Source organism: Anas acuta, chromosome 1 (assembly GCF_963932015.1).
Source record: "Anas acuta chromosome 1, bAnaAcu1.1, whole genome shotgun sequence".
NCBI classification, from domain to species: Eukaryota; Metazoa; Chordata; class Aves; order Anseriformes; family Anatidae; genus Anas; species Anas acuta.
Genome location: NC_088979.1, coordinates 66,815,452 through 66,831,233, shown reverse-complemented (window position 1 = coordinate 66,831,233; position 15,782 = coordinate 66,815,452). Strand labels below are relative to the sequence as shown.

Here is a 15,782-nt window from a genome sequence, read left to right as displayed (position 1 = left end):
CCATAATTTCCTTAATTGGTCTTTCTGCCAAGTGAAGCTAACTTTTAGCTCATGTGTTGCTCCTAAATATGATTAAACAACATTAACAAGATAATATTTGTCTCGGCTCCCAAATGAGGGAAATTACCTCTCTGAGACATAAACAGACAGCTCACACTTCCTGGGTCAGACCAAAATGGGACAGAGTGGTAGGAGTGCTCCCACCGATCGTCTTCAGTTGTGGAAAATCAGGCACCACACAGCAATTTCTTAGATATAAGAGCATGTCTACCGAAAATATTAGCACAGGAGACAGGAAAAGGCACATGGCCAAAGCACACGTGTAAGAACAACCACTGAAATCCAGAAGCCAAGCTAATACAGGTTTTCAGAGATGCATATTAGTATGGGGCCATCAGTAGGTCTGCAGGACTGCATCCTTACACGTGGGGGACAGTAGGGCAGTGACTGTGTAGCTCTGCAGCCACAACCACAGCGTACATCCCAGAACATGCACACGCTACAGGAAGACCTCTGTCTGTCCTTCCCCTACTCTACGGCCATAACTGGCAATGTGATGAGGAAAACAGGAACATTAGACTGGGTGGAAAGTACACGACATAACAGAATCTTGCTGCATTGCTCTGATGATCCAGCTTGCATAATGCCCAGTTTAATCCAGGAAGAAAATAGATTACTTTTCAATTAATTCAGAAATTTTATATGGGAGAATATACATCGAATAAGAAAGCCTCTGGAGGATGGTTCCTCTCAGCATACTGGAGGATGCTCCCATCTCAAGTCACCCTGCCTTTGTGGTATCACTTCATTTTAAGTGAACCTTAGCAATGGGAGTAGAAAGTAGGTTGTTTTCTAAAGCTGACAGTTGAAGGCACCAAACCTCAGGCTCATAGCAGTGTGAATATCTGCGATTACCCAAATTTTATTCTTCTTTCATTAGGACTGATAGTGCAGATCCTTTCTGGTATTAATATGCATAATTCTGTTGGCCTCAGAGGAGCTGCGGCAGGGAGAGACAAAATGAGGATCTATCTGGCCCTTTGCCATTAATAACAAGGAATCATTTATCTGTATTGGAACAAGATGGTGATTGTGCCTCTTTTCCAGCTTTGTGGAACACTCTAAACAGAGGAAAAAATTAGAAAGTATTTTACTGTATTATTTTTGTATTGCAGAGAGGCTGGATAATTCGTTCTGGATTCTCTCTCTCCTTGTCAAATAACAGGGTGTACACACTCACTACAAAACAGCAATTTGGAAAATTAATTCCACCACATTAGCATGGTAGTGTTTCACCATCTCTTTTATAATGGCCTGCCTCTTCCTAATACAAATCCATCACACATCAGATACTTATGCTCTAAAAAGAATATGTGTCTCTTTCCTCTGCACCACTCCATTCCATGCAAAACAGGTCATATTTTGCTGTGCACGAAACTGTCAGTGCCCCACTGCGTGAATGGCTAATGTCACAGGAAAGGGCCTCCATGTCCCATCAGGACCCAGGAGACTGAAGCAGAGGTTACCTTTGAGTGGCATTTATTGTAAGTCTTATTCCCACCATAAGGGTTGCTAGCTTGATCTCCTATTTCCACTAAACTATTTATAGTTTTTGCCTTTTTAAAGTGATATTTTTCATTGACACCGAGATTCATTAAGTTCAAGGTTTAAATGCATAGCACACAACAAACTATGCATAATGCCATGTACTACAAACCTCAGACTGCTTTGACACGTTGGTTTCAGCAATGACAGTGAACACCGCAAAAATGCAAGTGTGGCAATTCAGGGGGTCTGCTGACGTACAACTAATTAACAGTTGGCTGACATTATCACTGTTACTATTGTATTGTAGAGCCATTTTATATGCTCAGGGCCAGGGAAGAGACATGCCTGGGTTTGACAAATGGGCTGCGAATGGTTATTGACAAATGAAAGCCACAATGTGGGCAAAAAAGAGGATGTGCCATGCATGGTGCCCAAACCAGAAGCAATTTCTGGTCAGACAGGCTGATGATGACTAGCGGATCTCCTGGAGAGAGACTCCGATGATCTGAGAAAGCCAGTCTGGGGCCACCTCCAAGGAACAAAAGCTGTGAAAAGTGAGGAGTCTCCCCACAGCCTTTTGGATGGAGAAAGAGGTAATAAAGAGACGCTGCCAGTAGAGGACAGGCAGAGAAAGGCCACGGCGCCACGTACAGATGGTGCACCCGGAAAGCTGCCAAGGTTTGATGAGTCAGAGGGATGACGGAGTACAAAGGTATGCCTGCTCTGTAGTCACTGCCGCTTACGTGGACAAAGCCAAAATATCTTCACCTAGCCCTGCTATGGTTGCTAATTTTGCTACAGCAGCACAAGGTATGGTAGGACTGCAGATTCTCACTGAGAAGCTGGATGAGCTCCAGGCAGAGATTTCGATGAAGCTCCACAGTGCTGTCATCCACACCACCAGAGGTACCCAGGCTGGCAGGCTGGAGGAAAGCTGACCTAGGTAAATTGCTGTAGAAAAGGTATTGAACAAAAGAGCTGGATGTCATGGTGTGATAAAAAGAACAACGTTCTTGGAGGTTGAATTAGATGGGTTAACTGTGGCTTAATGTTTCTGAGTTTTAGTGCCCTCATTGAAATGGCACATTTTCTAAACACTCTTCAGTATGATTTTTCATTTGCTTGAGCAAGAAATACAAAAAGAATGATATTGAAGAAATGCAATTAATGGTATACTTCTGCCAAAATTGTGCTTGAATTGCTCTGAAATTTAGGATACTGAAAGCAAAGCAGTGTTGTGAAAGTTCTTCTGAAAGATTACAGTGAAAATGAATGATATTTTATGCCTCTGATACATTTTTAATGCAATTCTATCACTTTGGAGTACTTCTGTACTCTATGAGACAGAACAAGAAAGGTAGTGTCAGCAAATCGGGGCTTCTTCTAGGTTTTCATACCTTCCCTCTCCCCCACCGCCTCTCTTTTGCCTGAAGTTGCTGGGTTCTCCCTACAGCAGCCTCCTGGGCTCAGACACAAAAAACAATCTGCATTTCCCCATCAAGGTGCCATGCTGAGGGTGGCCTCCCCACCTTCCTCCCAGAGCTGCCCAGCAGCCTTTCTCCAGCAGTGAGACTGCAACAAACCACGCTGCTTGCACAGGGGTAGCTCTTGATCTGCACGCCTGTACTCGTGCAGTGCGGCAAAGTGGGTCCTGTTCCACCTGTGGGCTTTTCCCTCTGCGTTGGAAAGCAAGGTTAGAAATACAGGGCTGATTACCATATTTGTGTTCTGTAATTCTTCACATGTCCGACTCCACCAGGAGCTTAACTGAAGCCAGTGGGATCTTACAGTCATTAACATTTACAAGGCAGCAGTTCACAGTTGTTGAACTAACAACCTACCCCTAAGAAACTGATTTTTCTCCCCTCTAAGTATTGACATGTGCTCCGCTGACTGTGATGCTTATTCACAGTGACAGTGTGTTTGGTAGGATTTCATGTTTTCACAGGATTTGTCTTGTGCAGACAGTTTCTAATTTACCTCTGCTCTTGTTTTAATTCAATCAGCTGATGGAGTGCAGCTGATCTCATGGCACATATGGCTGTTCAGGTTTGAAAAAACCCTGAATATTTGATGGGTTGATCCTTAATGCTTTCTGCTAAAGAATTAGCAAGGCTGCTAATGAGCCAAGGGATCCCAAGTGGGGAAAGGGAAAAATACAGAATTAGATGCTGTTTTCATTCAGTTTTTTTTTTTTACATTGCTCAAATAAGGAGTCCTGTGTTTTACATACTCTGACTAGTTTTACAAGGTAGAGAAATTCAAGCAAATTACTCACTGCAGCCATCACATTTAACATGCCATATTTTCATAAGTGGCTGTCCTGTGGCCAGGGGGAGTCACAGCCTATTTGTAAGGGCACCTGAAGGCACTTGACCTTGCACAGGAGGCTTGAAGCACCAAGCAGTTATCCTTCTCTGGCATGTTTGCAGCTGCAGTCTCAGCACTTGCACTGCTTCCTTAGCTTATTTTTCTCTCTTTCCTGAAAAAAAAAGTATCTGTCCTCCATCCCACATCTTATCCTGCCTCCCCACTGCTCCTCACTGTCCCAAAGGAGGTGGCTTCTTCTGTGTTGACTGGTTGTGTTTGGTTTCCCTGCAGTCCTTGCTTTGTGCTCTGTTGCTCTGGGAAGCTCCATCAGCTTCCCACTGGCTCTGCCTCCTGCAGCCAAGTGGTGTTTGCAGGCCAAGCACTCCACACTAAATCCATCCCTCCCCAATTAATGACACCTCTCACGTCAACCCAAAAAAACAGAGGGTATTCACAAGGCCCAGAGCTCAGACTGAATGTGGGTTTCTTTTCAACAAAGCCACCGCAGCTCTAGGAAATCACAGCTAAGACTGGAAGATCAATCTCAAACCACTTATCCTACAAACCCTGGATCACCTACGCCCAACATGTTCTCTTTCTCCTTAAATCCATTGCAAATACACTCTGAATGTATATCTGAATGTATCGGATATTGGTTTCAACAGTTAACTTAGTGGAGAGACAGAATCCTTTTTTTTTTTTTGCATGTAATACAGCAAAATAAACATTTACTCCAAACCCCATCAGTAATAACAGAATATACAGTTTCACACACTAATAAAAGCAAATAGAAATCAGCCAAAATTATGAATCTCACTTAGCAAGCCTGTGTTCTAGCAGAGGCAGGGAATAGATCAGCTTTGGAGATGTCTCAGCAGTTCAGGCAGCAAATGTTCAGGGCACAGTGGAATTAAGGATATTTGAGTAGTATAACTCATATTTTCCGCTTCAAAGTTTTCTACCATGTCCTCCACCTACAATGCAAAAGCTTCCAAGGAATTGCTTTTTATGGCTACAGTGAAGTAACGCATCCTTTCTCTCTCAGTTTGACATTACATCTGCAACTTGGTCTTACTGCAGTTATTTACTTCGAAGTCTCTCCTTAGAAGTCGCTCTATCCTTGACGTGCGTGCCTGCAGCTGGACAGAGGAGTCACTACACTTTGAAGAAGTTGCTCTGAATTAGTGCACGGGGTGAGATTAGGTTCAGGATTCCTGCAGTGATTATAAACTCAGCGGGAGTCCTTACAACAGCTCCAATCTCGACAGGGTTACTGTCTTGTTAATCAACCTCCTTCAGGACTCGAAGCAGTTCTGCGCCTCAGTTCTTGGGGGCTTTCTTTGGAAGCCGCTGTTTTGTGCAGAATGATCTCTCGATTTACAAAGTCTACAGAGCTCCGATACATGCAGTAAAAACACACCAGAAAAGGCTAGACTTGCGTCGTGGCACCCTGCGTTGCACAAGACAGCACAAAAAACTATACATTCCCATCACAGTTAGTGCAAGATTAGATTTGGTGATTTTCAAGCTATTCCTAAACTGACTTGGAAGCCCAAGTAGATGTTAGCTCTGACCATGCCCTGGAACCTGTGGGAGGTTTGTCTGTGCATAAACCAGCCCTGGCCTCCTCTCACACACCAGGGAAAGGAAACACGGGAAAGCAGCTGGAGTAGGTGTGAGTTACTCCTTCTACCACCCTTCATCTTCACTGGGACCTTCAGTATGACCTGGGGCTTGCTGTGGAAGTGTCTATCCCTCGGAAGATCTGACACACAGGGAATGCAGTATCTAGGCAGGGTTGATGCTTTCTGTTCTGTGTTGTCAAAGAGACAGCTATAGTGGTGTTCCTTAAAAAGATACATTTTTAAGCATCTTATTCCTTTTGCTGATGTTCTGTAAAGCCAGAAAAGAAAGGGAAAGTGGCCCTTCCTATAATAAACACATTTAAGTTTGCCAGTGAAGAGGCATCTTTTCTGAGGGAAACACAAGGAGGGTTGCAGCTCCCTTGGATTTTCATCATTCTGCCTCTGGACACCTTTATGGGACCTGCCTACATTCTGTCCTAGCAGAAGTAAACCTTAGCTTTATTACGTGAATAGCACCTCCAACAAAGACACGGAAATGACTTTCCTTGTTTCTGAAAACCAGAAAATCTGTGTTAAAAGTGGATGGATCTGTTCAGCACAAGAAGAGGGCCTGGAGTACAGTATCTGGCAATGTCTGTATGCCAGTAATTTATGACGTGAGTAGCTATGGCATATTATTACTGTTGCTGTTCGCACTATCAGAAACAACCACTGATGATACTGATTTGTACTCTGAGATTACCTAAGAATGGTTTTTGTATTATACAAGCCCTTGAATCAGAAAGCTCACTTTTCAAGGTGGATATATCTGGCCTGACTGGGCTGTGCAAGGGACATGTGGGACAGCAATGTTCAAGCATGGGAAACAGAGGTATACCCCTGAGCTCACCACTGATTTTCCACCATCCCTGTGAAAAGGGAAGCTCTTAAGAGGAGATCTGAAAGTAGGCACGGAGGTAACTGAGAAGGTGTTTAAGGTTCTTCCCTGATCTGATGGGAAGTATGGGAGAAATTAATTCATGCAAAACTTAGCACACTGCTGGGTGACAGAAGCTGGCATTAACGGGTGTGCTAAAGTGGTAGCTAACATGTCAGCACTGATTGGTAGACTTGAGGCCTTAAAAGAGGAAACAAATAGCTCTACTGCATGTGATAGAGAAGGAGATGACAGTGATGAGATGCAAAGACAAATGTGATATGGGCAAGACATATGCCTGACAAAACTGTTGGCTTTCTGTGATGGAGTTACAGTACTAATGGATAAGAGAAGAGCAAATGACATCATCTACCTGGGCTTGTGCAAAGCATTTGACACTGTCTTGCATGACAACCTTGTCTCTAAATTGGAGACACATGGATCTGATGGATGGACCACTCAGTGTGTAAGGAATTGGCTGGATGATGGCACTCAAAGAGTTGCTGTCAGTGGCTCAATGTCCAGGTGGAGATCAGTAATGAGTAGTGTTCCTCCAGGGCTGGTAGTGGGACTGGCACTGTTTAACATCCTTGTCGGTGACATGGACAGTGGGACTGAGTGCACTCAGTATCCTAGGCTGCATCAAAAGAAGTGTGGCAGCAGGTAGAGGAAGATGATTCTGCTCCTCCACTCTGCTCTTGTGAGACACCACCTGGAGCCCTGCATTCAGCTCTGAGGCCCTCAGTACAAGAGGGGCCATGGAGATGATCAGAGGGCTGGAGGGGAAAACAGGCTGAGGGAGTTGGGGTTGTTCAGCCTAGAGAAGAGAAGGCTCTGGGGAGACCTCACTGCAGCCTTCCAGTACCAAAAGGGGGCCTACAGGAAAGCCCTTTGTCAGGGAGTGTAGTGGTAGGACAAGGGGTAATGGCTTTGAACTAAAAGAAGGTAGGTTTAGATTAGATACAAGGAGAAAATCCTTTCCTATAAGGGTGGTGAGGCACTGGAGCAGGTTTCCCAGAGAAGCTGTGGGTGCCCCATCCCTGGAGGTGTTCAAGGCCAGGCTGGATGGGGCTTTGGGCAGCCTGGGCTGGTGGGAGGTGTCCCTGCCCATGGCAGGGGGTTGGAACTGGGTGATCTTTAAGGTCTCTTCCAACCCAAACCGTTCCATGATTCTATGATCCTATGACATCAAGCTAGGAAAATGATCCATGCAGCAGTGTGAGTGGACATGGGTAGCATTACATTTGTTGAGAGAATTTAGACCAGAACTATACATTTGTAAATAAAGAGCTTCAGTTGGAAATGCCACAGAGTAGCAGTCTGCAAGATTTATGCTTAGTCTCAGACAAATCATAGCAAGGGAAGTTCAGAATAGAAAGAGATATCCAGGCTACAGACATGGAGGATGGGCAGATTGGAGAGGTTATCCAAAATGACTGATAATCACGGGAGGACAGGAGCTGGAGGATGAAAATGGTGCACTCTGCATTTTAGCCATGTTAAGCCTCAGCAGATAGGGAGATACTGATGTGAAGTGTGTCTTTTGAGCTCTAAGTATGCTTAAACTGCCTATTACCTCCTGCTCTGTGAGGAGCCAGACTCCCAGGTTTGAAAACCCTGTGTATTACTTGGTGTGCTTTAAGGTATTCTGAACCTGACTTTTCAGAATGTTAACTCAGAAAGAAGATAGTAAAGGTAAAAGATGCTGGAGGACCCAGAAGCTTGTTGCTCTGGAGGACACTGGGAAAAGTGCCCTGCAGAGCAGCTCAGCAGTCCTTCGAAGGAAGAGTTATTCTGTCCAGCTCCTCACCCAGTCACCCTGGTGGGTATTTTTGTTCTTAAGCTGCCTTCTTCAGAAAGAGACCAGATTGCAGCCAGCACCATGACCTGTTCAGAAGTGAAAAAGACGTCTTGGCAATACTGCTTGTAGTGGGTTGATTTATTCAGTTTTTAACCAAAGTGAAAGAATTTGTGAATAAATCCTCATGAAGAAAAGGGTCCTATTCATCCAAGAACATGCTGCATGTTTTATCATGAAGCTTCATAAAAATATTTTTTGAGGAATGTTCCCAAGAGTTGAAGAAGAGAGACAGCACCAGCTTGAAGATGTACCTTACAATCCCTAGTCATACGGTGCACTTTGCATCATATGAGACTGTACGAGACTAGGACCTCTCATATAGCCACTTTCCTACTCGTGGCAGGAACTATGTCTTTTCTCCATTTTTTTTACTTGAACAATTCACACTTACAAAGAGGAAGACTGGCTACTTTCACTGCTCTTTTTTAATGTCCTGCATTAAAAAGGGGCGAATGAGCCTCACACCACATCATATACTCAGTGCATCATGAAAAATGGGAAAAGTTCTCATGAATTATACTGTCTGCTACTAATTTGTAACAAAACAACAGGGACTGGGGCTAAGGCTTGTTGAATATGCAGTTCAGTCCTACAAAAGCCTACTTTGTAAATGTTAGCTAACTAAAAGCTCTGCCAGTGAAGTCATAAGTAATCCATCATAATCACCCTTCGATAAACTCTTTGTCCAGTTTAAGAATTAAAAGCTGTATTTAACATATTCATGGAGAATGGAGAAATGCCTTTAGAAACAGCAGTCTTAATGCACTACTAATCTCTAAACCAAATATTTATAGTCCTGTAGTTTATAAGCAATCTGAAATATTTGGGTAGTGGCTGTCCAAGCTGTGGATGCACAGAGAATAATAGGGAGGTTTTGACATTCCTTCTACCTGGTTTGGTGTTTTACTGACTCTTATGTCTGATATATGAGCATTGCAAATTGTTGAATTATCAGTGTAGAAAAAGAACTGAAAAGAACAGGAGTTAAAATTATAAAAAATGGTTCACTGTTTATTAGTTTGTCTGCCTCAGAAAATAATCAATATCAAAGTTGATTCAAGCTCAGATCTGTCTGGTTGTGTATTAATTTGCTCCATGAAAATAAACTAGAAATTACTAGGATAAAAGAAATAATAATGAAATATGGAAATAACTGCATTTTTTGCACATTGTCATTATATAATGGACATAATGGACATAATGACATTACATAATGGATTCTAATTAAATCCAGGTGGAAAATGACCTTCCTAGACCTCCCTTCAAAATTAAGATTTTTGACAGTCATGATTAATGGAAACATGCACTTTGCATGGTTTGTAAACCTGAAACATCGTTGTACATTTCAGTTTATAATTTATCCCATTATCTGCTTCTGCATGCATGAAGGTCAGCCACACTGGCACAAAGTAGCAGCAAAATCCAGAGGCTCTAGAAGGTTGCTAACACAGATTTTCAATTCTTTTTATTCATTCATTTATTCATTTATTTATTTATTTATTTTGTTGTGGGTGAATATTTTTGCCTACTTGTTCCTTAGAAAGATCACAATCTAAAAGCATAATATTTTTAACAGCAGTAATTGCAACATCCTTGTTGTTCTCTTGCCTTTTTAGAGTAAACAAAATGGTACTAGAAAGAGAATATTTTTTTTAGAATTCCTACCCGCAATATTTCTTCAATGCAGCTGTTATCTCCTGTTCCACTGTCCTGTAAACAAAATGAGAAAAGAGTTTGTTTGTGTTTTAAAAAGAAATAACAAATAGCAGGTTTGAGGACACGCTTGTCACATGAAATATATTCAAACTCTATTACAGTTTCGAAATGAGGCCAAGTCTTTCCAGCCTCTGAAAAGTTGCACTGCTGAAAATTCTCAAATTATTCCCCATCATCACCACAGGAAGATGTGATATTTGCAATGTTTACATATGCTGGCACATATTTGTATAAATTCATAGGATTTTGTTTATGCCACTTTTGTGTGTGGTTCATGCTGTTTCAGATATACTGCCTATAAGTAGGCATAAGCAAAACAGTTAGTGCCTGTACATAGATCCAATATGTGCCTTTATTTATATTAAATAAATAACATCTGTCTGTATCCTTTGTTCAGGGAAGACTGCAGTAATACTGCCTGTGTGAAGTCTGACAATATATAGTGTACAGGCAGCAGTGATGTTGAGAGGAGAGCTGCAGGGGCTGTGACACAAGCTGCCACACTGAGTACCGTGCAGGCAGCATGGCCGTTGTGATCACAGAAGGTTCTGTCTAAACACCAGGAAACGCTTCTTTGTGTCATGGGTGTCTGAGCACTGCTGGAGGTTGCCTAGAGATGTTGTGGAGTTTCCCTTCATGGAGGCCTTCCAAAGCCGCCTGGAAATGGGCCTGGGCAGCCTGCGCTGGGTGGCCCTGCTGGGGCAGGGCTTGGGCTCGGTGGCCTCCAGAGGGCCCTGAAATCCTCAGCCACTCTGTGGTGCTGTGAAATTCCCTGAAAAATTCCCAAAGTAAAGAGTTTTTGAATCATAGAAATCATTAAGGCTGGAAGAGACCTTCAAGATCATCTGGTCCAACCATCACCCTACTACCAATATCACTCACTAAACCATGTCCTTGTCAGCTGGAAACCATACTTCTGTGCCATATCTGTATCTAGGTACACAAAAACTTTCAGAAATGGGCGTCTTTGTGCCTACCAGACCCCAATGATACAATCAGCCAGTCTGTGTTCCTGAATGTCACCACTGCCACTCCCCAGCTTGAGCTGTGTCACCAAGGAGGCCTGAATTCACAGCCTCCCATAGCCTAGCACCTGTAACCAAGGTCAGAAGCACCACAGCCATGCATATGCTAGGGAACAATTTATGTTTCATAATTTTTTGTGGCTGTTATTTCACGCCAATTCATAAAAAGTTATAAGGTCTTTATTGCCAGCACTCTAGCTGATCTTTGCTGAGTATGGCCCTTGATTGTTAGACAAATGAATTGCATTAACTCTTGGTGTAACACATCCTTTCAGCTTTACAGTCACCGGGAGTTACACCGCTGATTTCAAAGGGAAAGGAGCTAAGCGTACTACAAAGTCAGTCTGTGTAGAATTACTTGTGTCCTGTGTACTGAAGCTAAAGAGCAGCTGCAGTACCATTCAGACAGGCCTGTTCTCATCACACCAGTGTCTCCATGAGCTGCACAATGCTGTGTCCCACCTTCCCTGCCGCTGGGGTAGGAGACCAAACAAAATGGTTCATGTTGTCAATGAAGCTAACAGGACAGACAGAAACATGCTTATAGAAACTGCACAACAATCTCTGGATATTTTAGAATTTTAGAAACTGTATTAGCTATTTTTTATTTGTCTCTTCTGTGTGGATTTCCCTCTATTTTCTTCTTTTCCTTCCCTAGAGCCTGGTATATATTCTTGTGGAGATCAGCGGTGAGTGGTGTCCCTCGAGCATCCATATTGGGACTGGTAATGTTTAATAACTTTATTAATGACATAGACAGTGCAATGTAGTGCACTCTTAGCAAGTTTGTGGATGACACCAAGCTGAGTCGTACAGTTGACATGATAGAAGGAAGGGATGCCATGACAAAAGGAAGGGCATGTAGTAATAGAACAAGGCATAATGGTTTTAAATTGAAAGAAGGTAGATTATGATTAGATATTAGTATGAAATTCCTCACTCAGAGAGTGGTGAGGCACTGGAACAGGTTGTCCAGAGAAGTTGTGGATGCCCCATCCCTAGAAGTGTTTAAAGTCAGGTTGAATGGAGCTTTGGGCAGTCTGATTTAGTCAGAGATGTCCCTGCCCATGGCAGAGGGGTTGGAACAAGAAGAACTTTAAGGTTCCTTCCAACCCAAACCATTCAGTTGATCTATTCTATGATCCCACTAAATACAGTGGGGAGTATAAATTCCTGATCCTCTGTGCTTTGCCTACAGAGCAATGAATCTGCTGTCCTACACAAAGTTCACTATTTTCTTCCATTGCCATCTTATACAAAGAGGCATGAGATGACCTATCACCTTATGCTGTATAAAATGCATAGATGATAAAATACAGATTATTATTATTATTATTAGTCAAGGCAAAGTTACCGAAGGTATATTTGGCAACAGGGTATTTCAGAGTAAGTTTAGAAACGAGCTTCTGTTTCAAAATTAAATATTCCTCCTAGAAGTGTAATGAAATAAGTCTGCAGATGCTCATCAGTAAGAAATCACACTTTCCATTACCACAGAACTAAAACTATAGCTATACTCCCCAGCAAATCAAATCTCTGGGCAGAGAGTAAAAAATCTTTTCACTTCTCCCTCTTAGTATGATCACAGTGACTTTCAAAAGGCAAAAATAAATCCGGAAATGCAAGACCAAAGATGTTATGAACAAATTAAAGTAATATTTGGAAAAAATAAAAACAAATGATTTCTACACTGTCCTCTTTGTTCTTAATCTTTTGAATGCCAAACATAAGTTTATAAATTTATTTTTGCTTTGAATCCTGACTTGCTTGTAAGTATCTTCCAATACTGTTAATATGAAAGTTTCTAGAGTAAGGGTGGAGAAGTTAGAGTCCATGTTTTACATGCAACAGGCAATGTCTATTTCATGTGGCTTGCAGCCATAATGTTTTGCTTTGTGTTATTGTATAATACAATGCAGAGTGTTGTGGGACCTAGGACAGGTCTGAAAGGTGTCTGAGCCCTGGGTTTGGAAAAGATTCCCCATTCTCATTCTTAAAACTTCTCTTCTCCACTATATCTCTGCTTACACTACAGGGAAACCATCACTGCCTGTGAATCTGACAAGCTGAATATAACTTCATGGTTGCATTATAACTACAAAAAACAAACAAACAAAAACCAACAAAACAAAACAAAACAAAAAAACCTACTAATAAATATTTATTGAAATCTGAATTAAAAAGCAGAGATGTGGACACCAAATTGCACAGAGCTGTATTTGCATGAGTGGACCTGCCTGATCCATACAATGTTGTGCTGGTGCTGTCTGCATGATGCAGCACCTGCAAATGGATGATGTCAAAGTGCCTGCAGTCTACACAGGGCAGTCATTCCACCCTCTTCATAGTGTACATGCCACAGAACACTTGCACAACAAATGTTTGAATAATTTCTAAAAAAAGGTTTTGAGGCTGCTGTTCCCTAAGTTGCTGAACTGCTACCCTGTATTCATCCTGACATTGACGAACCCAGCTTGTTTGCATTTTGAGGTCTTTCATAAGAAATTTGCCTATCTGGCCCTCCAATGAACCATATTGGAGAAAAAAATAGCTAAATATTGGCGACCCTTGGTGAACTGTTAGGGGAAGCAGACTCAAGCCTCTTCTCCCTGCAATGCTGCTGTACCCATTGCCTTTTCTTATCAACCAGTGTGGGCAGGGGATCAGTAAGTGTGCGCACACACGTGCGGTGGTACATCGTCAGGCAGGAGGCTGCAAGGAGCTGCTGCCAAGGAGCACGGCAGCAGCTGCTGGAGAAACAGCCGGGAGCATCGCGCTGCTGATAACGCACAGAGCTAATTACCATGCAAAGCACAGAGAACCGTAAGAAACGAGGCTGACTAAAGGCTACACCAGCTCCTTGAGAAACAGGATGTCATTTCACAAAAAAAAAAAAAAAAAAAGACTACATCTGTACAAATTTTATTTCGGAGCATTACTTTATTTTTTCTTCCTTTACCAACAGATTTCACATGGAGGTATATAAAGAAACTCCTCAGATCCTCAGAAAGAAATTGCCTGCCTCTGATTCCCTCCTTTCAAATCTTTGCATTAAGAAAAGAAAGAGAAATCTTTTGCCAGAATCTGTTTTCAGTTTAGCCTAGGAGATTTCTGTGGTGCAAGCCTTTGGTTTTATTTCTATTTGTGCTCTTTGCTCTTACAAAGCCTCCGGGAGTTACTGAATTTAGCCTCCAACACAAATTAGGCATGATTAAGATCTCTGGGAGGCTGAGGTGCACACTCAGCAGCCTCGCTGCTCTATTCGTGACCCAGGCTTGCTGTGTCGCATTGGGTTGCCATTCACCTGTCATCATTGGCCATCATGTGCCCAGCTCTGCTGCCCAAAGTGAGATATCAGGCAGGAAGTGTTGGCACAAGCCAAAGATTGGAGGAAAAAAAATAAAAAATAACAAAATAACCCACATGGGCAGACCTTGATTTGAAAGCACATCAGAAATGTTTCTTGGCCAGGCAGGACCATAACAGTATGGAGTTACACACGCACGCATAAACATATGTAACATTTTGTGTGTAATCCAGTTCTTACAGAAGAACTTCACAAGTTGTAAAATAAACAATATGGGAAAGATAAGCGCAGGGAGATCCAGGACACATCAATGCAAGGAAACAGCTGTGTGCTTAAAAAAAAGAAAAATATTCATTCCCATTATGAAACGAGAGTCCCCAGTCCTAATTTTTTCTGGCAGTCATTTCTCTGGAAGTGCTACATCCAGATGCATGTTCATCATTCCTTGCATCATACAGATGTGCTTTTCCCAAACTTTATTTTTGTTAGATTACTTTTGTGGGGCAAAGCTGGTAGGTGCTTTCCTTATCTTTTTACTTGCTCACATGTGTGGCCTCTGCCTGTTGGGTCATGGAGAACTGTTGCCCTCCCCAAAATTTCCCTTCAATCATTTCTCTGAAGAGGTCTCAACACCTTCAATTTATGGAGTAAAATGATGACGTTTAGCAAGGAAATGTGCCTGAGACCTGAGAGATGACTTTTGGGGCGTTTGTGGAGAAACAGCCAGGATGTAAATTAATTTATGCAAAATTAATTTGCACATGCCCTGTAAAGTTTTGTAGACATTTAAGGTTTAACTTGCTGTTGATTTCCTAATACATGGTAGATCTTTAAAAGCTCTCTATAAGGTAGACCCATGATTCTCTGGAGACACGCAGGACTTTTGACCTCAGGAAAGGTGGGCTAGTTAAAACATTAGATCTGAACCTGCTACAAACTCACTTTTTTGTCCTTCAGGAAATGTCCACTCTTTGGAATTCATTTTTGTTCTGAACTGGGGGTCAGACACCGAGGTGTAGACTTTGTCCCATTGGCGATGTTAATTTTATTTTAATGTCCCATTACAAAATATTAACAGTGTGGCATTGCCTGCAGAATGAAATTTTAGAAAGTGGACTTCAGTCCAGCTGAGAAATGAAGGTATGATCTATTTGAAATATTTTAATACCAAATTTAAATAAATGTAATTAAAAATTGTAGTCAAAAAAAAAAAAAAAAAAAAAAAAAAAGATAGAGCTCCAAATCAAGAAGTCATTAAAACAAAATATTGAAATGTTTCACTTTGGTAATTTTTGACTTTAAAAAATGTTTTCTCCAAACAAAAAATAAAATAGGATGCATACATACATATGCAGGCACTTTTCAGTACTGAAAAATGGACAGGGTCAATATGGGAAATGACTAAGCACACAGAACATCTGACCAGATCGGAGTCTGAAATGGCCTCTTTTTTCTCCATGACTAATGGGACCGGACCTTCATGGGTGAAGTGCTTTCCCATCAGCAGTGCCTC

General features: G+C 42.0%; 1 protein-coding gene across 5 annotated transcripts in view; it reads right to left on the bottom strand.

Annotated features, from left to right (window-relative positions):
• Nucleotides 1-15,782, bottom strand: part of AFF3 (ALF transcription elongation factor 3) — a 335,479-nt gene that overhangs the window by 177,605 nt on the left and 142,092 nt on the right. For all 5 annotated transcript variants that reach the window (XR_011096123.1, XM_068680733.1, XM_068680740.1 and 2 more), the window contains exon 4: nucleotides 9,887-9,931. Coding sequence is in view for 4 of the 5 variants with exons in the window: in XM_068680733.1 (XP_068536834.1) it covers nucleotides 9,887-9,931 (45 nt within the window). In the remaining variant the exon portion in view is untranslated. The remainder of the gene's footprint in view (nucleotides 1-9,886; nucleotides 9,932-15,782) is intronic.